Here is a 10,481-nt window from a genome sequence, read left to right on the forward strand (position 1 = left end):
GACAATTCCAGAGTGACTCAGTGTCCAAGTCTTGCTCCCCAGAGTCACATAATCCAGCCCAGCCACTGCTACTCTTTTTTCCTAGGTCTCAGCAAAGGAGGGAGTCAAAGAGGGGAGGGAACAGTCAGGAAAAAAAGCAATTAGGCAATGCTGCACTAAGTCAACATTACAAACAGTGAATATTTTAAATTCTGGAGCAACAGTACTTCTAGCATTGCTTTAAATTACTGCTGCAAGCTGAAGAGTCGCTGCAGCCGTGTGTCATATGTGGATTAAGTCATGGGTTTAAGCTGATCTCTCCTGAAACAGGTTTCTAGAGTTCAAGGATCTCCACTAAAAATAACCTGCTTCTTGTAACTTGACAAATATAAAACTGTAATCACTGAGAAGGTTGGTTTTGGGTTACTGATGGAAAAAACAGCCTTCAGGATCCTCCAGTCCTGCTTATATCAGAGCAACTGAAGCAGAAGTAGCAATATTTGATCTCCTGGCTGGCAGTGTTTTCTTAGATACCATTATTTTAGTAACAAAAATCTTTCTAAAAGATTTTTGATTCAAAAAAAGATTCAAAAATCTTTCTAAAATGTCATAATAATAATAATAATTTAAAAACTAAACACAGCTTCTTTTCAAGCAATTATCACAATAAAAAAAAACAGTTGTGGAGATGCTGGATGACTCAAGAAATCAGAAAGGGCTAGTGAAACCTCTTACCTAAAAGTTATCAAATCAAAATGGGCCTGCTTTGATTTTAATTGACGGTGGCTGTTCAGCGGGCTAAGTGAAATGAGTTTGCTAATGTAATTTCTAGGGGTAGAGGTCTTTGCTGACTCCCAGAACTCTGAATGGCTCCAGTTACAGCATTATCTTTTCACTCCTACACACCATTCACCCCAGTCAGATTTAAGGTAGTTTGGCATTAGGAGGAACTTTGTGTTAGAGCTGATTCTATCGGAGACGGCTCCTCACGAGTCCTGAATGACAAAACAGTGTCACTGCTGTCCCTCGGGCTGCACCACACACCTCACTAAACTCCCATGGTTTAGTTTGGTAACTGCCAAACAGCTGTTTCTTTCCCTTTCTAAACCAGGAATCCATTCCCTTTCACCAGGAGCACAGAGCAAAGTGGAAAAGACAACAAAAAAATAAACTCACCATAAGCAAAAGTCTCACTAAATGCTAAATGTGAGAACATCGGAAGACCTCAGAAGCAAAGAAACCAAGAAAGTAGGGTAGGTTTATATCATAGAATCATAGAATGGTTTGGGTTGGAAGGGACCTTCAAGCTCACCCAGTTCCAACCCCCCTGCCAGCAGCCGGGACACCTTCCACTAGACCAGGTTGCTCAAAGCCTAATCCAGCCTGGCCTTCAACACTTCCAGGGAGGGGGCATCTACAACTTCCTTGGGCAACCTGTTCCAGTGTCTGACCACTCTCACAGTGAAGAACTTCTTCCTAATATCTCATCTAAACCTGCCCTCTTTCAGTTTAAACCCATTTCCCCTTGTTTTGTCATTAACTGCCCTTATGAAAAGTCCCTCCCCACCTTCCTGGAGCCCCTTCAGGTACTGGGAGGCTGCTATAAGGTCTCCCCGGAGCCTTCTCTTCTCCAGGCTGAACAGCCCCAACTCTCTCAGCCTGTCCCCACAGCAGAGCTGCTCCAGCCCTCGCATCATCCTGGTGGCCTCCTCTGGACTTGTTCTAACTGCTCCATGCCGCTCTTGTGTTGGGGGCTCCAGAACTGGACGCAGTATTCCAGGTGGGGCCTTACGAGAGTGGAGTAGAGGGGGAGAATCCCCTCCCACTCTTTTTTGGATCAAGGAGAGCGTGGGTTGAGAGTCAGCAGTGCATTTTCCCAGGTTCGTGGTGATTAATTTGTACACATTGATATGGGTTTCATGTCCATGTTACAACATCATTAATTACATTTGTATCTGGCTGATGAGGAAACACACACGATCTTTTCCTCAGGCAAAAAGGCCCCACATGTGGAATGGTGGAGAGCGTGTGTGTTTGGATACAACCCATTTATAATGTGTCCAAATCTTGTAAAGTAATTTAAAGCACTAAGTGTGTCAAAATTCTCTTTAGTTGTGCATAGCTGGTTACAGAGGGAAGTTTGTTTCTGAGGTTGCTGCCATCTTCCTTGTTTCAGTTCTGATACTCAAATATCTGCCTACCTGTGGTGGGAAAATGAGTACAGCATCGCAGGAAGTTATTCAAGCAACAACAAAATAAGGAAATAGTTTACACAATTTCTACAATCTAACCTCGTACTGGGCACTGGTGAGGCCACAGCTCGAGTGCTGGGTTCAGTGTTGGGCCCCTCACTCCAAGAAGGACATGGAGGTGCTGGAGCGTGTCCAGAGAATGCAACGGAGCTGGGGAAGGGTCTGGAGCACAAGTGTGCTGAGTTCCCTTGTGGCTGAGGGAACTGGGGGTGTTGAGCCTGGAGAAAAGGAGGCTGAGGGGAGACCTTCTGGCTCTGTGCAAGTCCCTTGGAGGAGGGTGGAGAGAGGTGGGGGTGGGTCTGTTCAACCAAGGCCCAAGGGACAGGACAAGAGGAAATGGGCTCCAGTTGTGGCCAGGGCAGTTGAGATGGGATGTGAGGAAGAATTTCTTTGCTGAAAGGGTTCTGAGGCATTGGAAGGGGTTGCCCAGGGCAGTGGTGGAGTCCCCATCCCTGGAGGGATTGAAGAGTCGTGTAGACACAGTGCTGAGGGACATGGGTTAGTCATAGGGGACTTGTCAGTGTTGGGTTCATGGTTGGACTCGATGAGCTTAAAGGGCTTTTTCAATTGAGACAGTTCTGTGAACTTCAATCAAGAGCTGCACTCTAAACACTTACACCCCCATGGATTGGCCTTACACAGCCTCTGTGTTCCTCTGAGGAGCAGATGCAGTGGAACAGCCTCTATTTCTGCTGAAGGTTTAAGCTGTGGAATCAGCAGAGCACTGACCAGCTCCCCTTCCCCAGGGCTCAGCGTCAGAAAGCACTGAGCCTCCCTGCAAACAGATCGTGCAAAAGGCCCCTCACATCTCCATGATCAGTGTTTTGAACATCCAGCTCAGCTGGATCCATGGTAGGATTAAAACTCACCTGCAAGACACAAGACCCGGCATCGCCGCTCAGCTCCCCGTGAGCCCTCAGCCCCAGGACACGTCCTCCAGCATCACTGACTTGCTTTAGGCGTCTGTAGAAACTTGTATGGCACAAACTTGGAGGTTTGTAAGAAGCAGGAGAGCACATTTCCTAATTCATAACAGATGGTGGGCAGGCAAAAACTCCATCCTGGCAATCCACTCATCTCCCAACACCACTAACTTGATAAACTTCAAGTACGCATCATGAACGTTGAAAGAAGGAATTGAGATATGGGGTAACACAACATAGGGCCTGGCACAGAAAATCCTCTGAAATGAACTGTCTCCACACAGACACTGGGGCAAAAAACCAAATTATGAACTTCATGAAAACTAGAGAGTTCTGAGTAATTATTTATTGGTTATTTTGATCACTAAGCTGCAACTGGAACTCTACAAATCTACTTTATCATGATTTACTCCGTGTTTCAAATTGTTTGGCACATTTCAGTACGTATTTCTATTAAATTCAGATTATCTAAATGCTATTTCCATTTTCTTTCCAGATCTTGCTCACAATTCTCCTCCAGCCTGGACTTGCTGGAAAAATGTAGTTATTGATTGATAAGCAATAGTTGGTACACCCTATTATTAACACTAAACTTTATTTACTTATAACAGACCAGTTTGTAGAATTTTAAAATACCCTATAGGGTTGCAAATTCTATAAAAGAAATAATTTTGCATCCAATAGAAATACCAAAATAATCCAACATACAGAGTGAAAAAGAGGAATTTACACTTGTACCTTACAGGGAGATCAAATAGTTTTTATTTACTATGAAAGAAACACCGAAGGGGATTAGAAGACAGAACAATGACAAATATTTACCATTTGAAAATGCTGAAATGAAACAAGGAAAACTATTTTTTTCCACTTTTTTGTTGCAGACAAGGTAGTCTTGAAACACAGATCGCCATTTTAATGCAGGACCAAGTTAAACTAACATTGTTTGTAAAATTAAAGTGTGTTAAAATGGAAATTTAACATTTGCCTTTTACATCAGTGATCTAAAAAAAATAAGACAACCAAAGTACGCTCCATTTTATTTTTTTTTTCAGCACAGATCTGAAAACAAGGAAAAATAACACCAAATTAATTTCTTCCTTCACCCGGGGAAGCTGATGCAGGTAATTTCCAGTGAGGTATGTCCAGAGGTGGGGGGCTTATTTTAGTCTTCTACTTATTGAATAAGTTTTCTCACAGCTTTTCTAGACACCTCAGCACAAATACTTTTGTATTTTATTTGGTTGATCCCTCTGGCATTTAGTTGGATGATGGACAGATGATTTTTTTTGTTTGTAAGTACACTCAGGGTAAATTTGATATCTTCAAATAGGACTAATCTTTCATTATTTTAAAGTCATGCCTGGACAATCAACAGCTGAAAACAGTCGCTCTGTACAGAAATAGTTATGCCATCAATCTTGTTTGACAAAGATCTGTACCAGCACACACAACAATATTTATGTTATTTCCCAGTAAGAGTTCATAGAAAGCTGTCTTTTCCGAATTATCCAACATTTTAATGTGCTTAAAATTGCTCAGAAAATAATATTTATTGAAACCTGCTGAAAACTTTACAAATTTGTTTCAAAGGATAACATCACTTTCTCCTGACATCTACTCCCAGATGCTAACAGCAGTGGGGAGATGTTCGAGGAAATGGAAAACATTTCTTTCCACTGAAGCCCAGCACAAGTGAGGAACCAGGCAGGGGATGAATGTGTTGGTTGAGCAGAGCCTTTCGGCAAGGAGACTGTCCACAGATGTTTGGGATTCAAAAGCTGCTCCCGGGGCGCAGAACGGAAGGAAGAAGGGGGAACAGCGATACCGCCTGCCCAGCCGTAGCAGATGTAACAGCCCAGGGTGGCATCGCCTGTACTCTGCTGTCTACATCTCAACTTCCTTTGACAGTCTGATTTTTTCATTTCTTTTTAAACTGCTCCATGGTTATATATATATATATTTATTTTTTTTAATTTTATTTTTTCAGTGGGAGGTATAAAATTACATCTCCTTGGGCTGTCAGGTTTTCTGCACCCCAGAGGAATTCAGTATAACAAAAAAGAAAGAAAATTACACTGCTGTGGCAGCCTTCCCATCTGCGGCGGGGGGCTCAGCGATACGAGTCACCCAGCAATGAGTCTGGGAGAAGAACGGAGGATAGAACGTTCTTGTTTATTCAGATGAAATATCTATTCTGTACAACTCATACCGAGCATTAAAATCCCTCTCAAAAGAGAAAAAAGAAACCAATTTAATGGTAGGATTTCTTAGCATTCATGGAGAACTGGTATGTGATGGTCACAGCAGTTTGCTCAGGCCACTGGACTGCCCATCAGCCTCTCCTGCCGAAGAGCAATCAGCCTCTGAAACCACTTCTCCTCTGCTTCTGCCTTCTCGATAAACAGCTGCGAGACATGGGGGAGAGGAAGAAAAGTAGGCACAGCTCAGTAACTCTCTATTTGTCACCACCTGTTGAAATATGACTATTTCAATACCCAAAGAAAAAAGCCCAGCTGCACTGGGCTGTTAAAATACAAATGTAATACAAATCCATTAGTAATATCTGTAATTATTAGTAAATTAGTAAAATATGGAAAAGCCAAGACATTCCAATTTCAGTCTCCTCCTGAAACAGCAAGTTGATCATATTTGTGCAGGTCTTGATCTTCGTTAGAGATGTTCATCATACACAAATTGTATTAGTTTATTTACTGCAAGTCATTTTTAACTTGCTAATTTTAAGAAAACCTCTGCTGTAAGTGCTCCCATTTCCAATTACAAGTGCTCACAAAGGAATTGGCATAAGTTGAGCCACAATGATTTTAAATTATTGTAAGTTTATAATGTATTCAAAGCTTTCTGATTTGGCAAGGTGGGCAAGTTCTGAGTCTTCCACCAGGTTTCCCACTACACAAACCAAAAGCAATTTTTCCTGAATTTTTATTGAATAGGAATTTTTATACGAACTGGACCTTAAATTCCCCTGCATTCAATTAACATGCTACTTCCCTATAAAATTTGTTTGTAGGTCTAAAACTACATCATAGAATCATAGAATGGTTTGGATTGGAAGGGACCTTAAAACTCATCCAGTCCCAACCCCCCTGCCATCAGCAGGGACACCTTCCACTAGACCAGGTTGCTCAAAGCCTCATCCAACCTGGCCTTCAACACTTCCAGGGAGGAGCAGCCACAGCTTCTCTGGCCAACCTGGGACACTGGCTCACCACCCTCACAGTGAAGAACTTCCTAATATCTCATCTAAACCTCCCCTCTTTCAGCTTAAACCCATTTCCCCTTGTTCTGTCATTAACTGCCCTTATGAAAAGTCCCTCCCCAGCTTTCTTGTAGCCCCTTCAGGTATTGGAAGGCCGCTATAAGATCTCCCCGGAAGAGGGAGATTCACATCGCTGGTGAACAACTTTGGTTTGGAATTATTCTTTGGCGGATGATGAGAGGAGTGTGATCCTTTTAGAGCCAATGAGTGGCCCATCAGTTAATGATCTTCAGGCCACAGATTATTTGACAAAAATAATGGCAAAATGTTTGTTAGGTCAGATGAACCTGCTCCCCTTCAGCGGCCTGTCTCCTTCTAAAGACGCAGTAAATATCGACACACTTACATTTGGATGTGCTAAAGAATTATCATCTTGATATTTGATGGCAGTGGGGATATTGGCAGCTGGTGGTTCTTTTTCAGGAGCAGATACATCAGCAGTTCCTGCTCCGACAGTTACAGGTTCGCACTGTAGTTCAGGAGGCTCTGTTGACTAAAAAGAAAGAAACACATCTAAATATTTTATCCTCAAACTGCTGGACGTGGCAGTGTCTTAACCGAGCATTCAGCTTTCTTCCCGTTGCAACACGTGCCCATGAAATGATCCTCATGCAAACACTTCTCCGTGTGCTTAGCAGGAACACACTAGACATGGATTAAGGTCCAGACTAAACACATGACGTGCAAAAAAAAGTCTTGCCAAAGGCAAACTAAGGTCAAAAATAAACACATGATGTGAAAAAAAGAGGTATTGCCAGAGGCAATGAGAGAGCGTGCGGAACTGCAGCGTTGGGTTTTTGGATCACTTTCTGAAGAAACCACATGAACTTCTCGGTAACTTTTGAAAAAGCAAGAAAAGCCATGAGCTGGGGGAAACAAACAGTGATGATTCCAAACACCTCACTGTTAGATGGAAAAACTGAGCCAGCCTTTGCTTGCCTACTGCCAAAGACAAAAGCGTCTGAGTTCTCTGGATGACTTGGCAGCCAAAACACAGGTAAAATTCTGAAATCTGGATGTCTCGTGTTAGGTTTTTGGAAAGCTGTCTGAAAACAATGCTGTTTGGTTCCAGGGAGTAAATATGGTCATAAAGTCTGGCTTCAGTTAAGCAGAATTAAAAATACTGATTCCCTACTTTTAATTACAATGTAAATGTCTCATTACTTTGGGATTTTGATTATTTTTATTCTGCTGCTTTTCCTAAAAAAAAAAAATTAAAATAATAATCTTTATGGTTCCTAAGATTATAAAAGAATTTTTAAAAATCAGAGTTGCTAAGCATAGGTAGAAAATACTGTCAAAGCAGTTGATTTCATTGCAATTCTTACACATCAATATATTCTTCCTTGAACTCCACACCAAGGATGTAGGAGAGTAATCGGTGGGATTTAGGATTGTCAACATTGATGCTCTTTCATGGACGGAAACTGTATTAATAGCGCAGCTTCCACCTGACTCTGAAAGGATTATGCACCAAGAAAGGATATTGAAAACTTACCTTTTTGACTTCTTTACTTGATCTGAATGTCTGTGGAACAAAGGAGTCACTTTCAATAGCTTCAATTTCTTTTACGCGTTTCACTTGCTCTACCAGGGTGGCTTGGTCTACAAAGAGAAGGTGTAATGTCAGTATACATTAGTGTAAGCCTGTGGGAAATGCTGTGTCTAAGCAATGCCTTGAATGTATTTTACAACAGGACATACCAGGAAAAAAAAAATAATAAAAAAAAGAGCTTGTAATGCAGCCCAAAATACTCCGTTACAAAGAAAAACTCTCTCCTTTAGTAACAATAACAACAGTGAGTTGAGTTGGCCGTTATTGTTCAACGTATGATGTCATTCAAGATGCTAACTTCAGAATTTCCTAGAGATGTCCTCGCAGGGTAACTCCTCGATTTATGGCGTGAGGATTTCCTGGAGAAGTTAAGGATTTGGGGACAGTACCATCTGTCTGTAGCAGTAAAACTACTTCTGCTTGTATGGAGGTGAATTTGGCTTCAGCTGCGGATGTCCAGAGAGATGTGCCACCTGTGTTCTCCTCACAACAAGCTGTGTGATTAGTTTGGCATTAAGAGTTACATTGTTAGGTGAATTTAACAAAATAATCTTAGAATCTGGTAATAAAATATTCCGAGTGTACACACTCAATATTGTGTGCTCATACGATGCGTGGGTGACCAAATTACAGCTATTTAATCACATAAGCAAAATTACTCCTTTATTGTAGTGCGAGGCCTTACAGTGCATGTGTAATTCACAAGGTATTTTTGAATCCCAGGCTGAGATTTCATTTTGATGAAGCGAAAATGGTGATGCCATGATGAAGAAGAGGAGCTCCTGGTGATGCTAGGATGAAGAGCAGCAGCTCCTAGTGATGCTAGGATGAAGAAGAGCAGCTCCTGGTGATGCTATGATGAAGAGCAGCAGCTCCTGGTGATGCTATGATGAAGAGCAGCAGCTCCTAGTGATGCTAGGATGAAAAAGAGCAGCTCCTGACAACCTCGGTGCGAGTTGCACTAGACAGGTAACTGGGGTGTGGTCAGGTACCCTTTGCTAGGGCTTCCACTGCTCAACCAGACAATCTTCTGGATAGATTAGACTGGTAGGAAGCTACAAGCATCAATAATACAAGATATACTTCTTTTTTTAAAACTCAAGTTGCTGATGGATGACAGTGAAGTTTCCTATCACAGCTATGTTGATCTCAGGTGCCAGAGGGATGGTGTGGTGGTTTCACTCCTTTGGCTGCAGCCAAAAACAGTCGCACTCTCGCTGTCCCCCCTGCCCTGCCCCAGGGAGTAGGGAAGAGAACTGGAAGGGTAAAAGTAAGAAAACTTGTGGGTTGAGATAAAAATAATTTACTACTTGAAATGAAGTAAGAATGAACTGAGGAGCCCAGAACTGGACACAGTATTCCAAGATGTGGCCTCACCAGGACAGAGGAGAAGGGGAGGAGAACCTCCTCCATGGGCAGAAAGGTGGTGGGATGGCAGCAACGTGGGGTGGCCTTGGCTGGAGAGGGGTGACAACCGGGAGAGATGTGGTCCGAGACGCGCTGGTGCCCTGCACGCCCAGCCACCACCCCTGGAAGGTGTTTGGTTTTTGTGGAAGCCTCAGCAAAGCTTCATCTTTGGCAAAGCTTTGGACAAGAGCTGCGCTGCAGCAAAGTGTGTGAGCACGTCTTTAAGCCTGATTCTTTGGAGTTTAGAAGGAAAAGAATCACTCACTTATAATTAAGCTCGTGTTTAAAAGTTCTGCTGCCTTACTGCTAAAGTTGTCTTTCTTAAAAAAAAGATTCATAAGGATCCCATAGGAAATATAAAAACAAACATGCTAATGCCCTACTCAGGAGAGGGAATCATTTCAGGGAGACCTTCTAGTGGCCTCCCAGTACCTGAAGGGGCTCCAGGAAGGCTGGGGAGGGACTTTGGCCAAGGGCAGGGAGTGACAGGACAAGGGGTGATGGCTGGAAACTGGCAGAGGGGAGATGGAGATGGAGATGTGAGGAAGAAATTTTTTGGTGTGAGGGTGGTGAGACAGTGTCCCAGGTTGGCCAGAGAAGCTGTGGCTGTTCCTCCCTGGAAGTGTTCTCGGCCAGGCTGGATGAGGCTTTGAGCAACCTGGTCTAGTGGAAGGTGTCCCTGCTGCTGGCAGGGGGGTTGGAACTGGATGAGCTTGAAGGTCCCTTCCAACCCAAACCAGTCTGTGAGTCTATGATTCTATACTTCATCAACCTCTTGGGTCCATCTGGTCTGAGGGTAAACAAAGGTGTGGTAAATTCCTGGTCATCACGGCGTTAAAACCAGGTCTCAGCAAAAGGCAGGTGAACACGGATTTAAAATCAGTCGCTCAACTCATATCTCACAAAACCCACCATCAGCTCCCAGCCTGGCACACGAATCCCCCCCAAACCTACGGGAACGACAAAGTATGAAAGGGGCAAAAAATCACTAAATGTTGAGAATTACATCAGTGACATTAACTTGGGGAAAATGCACTGGAGGAAGCACAACCCATTAGTGTCTGGTTGGGTTTTTTTTTTAGTTGTTT

The 10,481-nt window shown here is 43.0% G+C and overlaps 1 protein-coding gene across 1 annotated transcript; it reads right to left on the reverse strand.

Moving 5' to 3' along the window:
• Positions 1-5,327: 5,327 nt before the first annotated feature.
• On the reverse strand, positions 5,328-8,036 carry LOC104531787 (serine/Arginine-related protein 53; the record flags this gene model as incomplete). The annotated part of the gene is made up of 3 exons (XM_010176784.1): positions 5,328-5,559; positions 6,778-6,924; positions 7,930-8,036. Coding segments are annotated over 3 exons (347 nt in total), but the record flags the coding sequence as incomplete, so codon positions are not given.
• Between the last annotated feature and the right edge of the window lie 2,445 nt (positions 8,037-10,481).

This window comes from Antrostomus carolinensis, unplaced genomic scaffold, assembly GCF_000700745.2.
Source record: "Antrostomus carolinensis isolate BGI_N321 unplaced genomic scaffold, ASM70074v2 scaffold10091, whole genome shotgun sequence".
Taxonomy (NCBI): domain Eukaryota; kingdom Metazoa; phylum Chordata; class Aves; order Caprimulgiformes; family Caprimulgidae; genus Antrostomus; species Antrostomus carolinensis.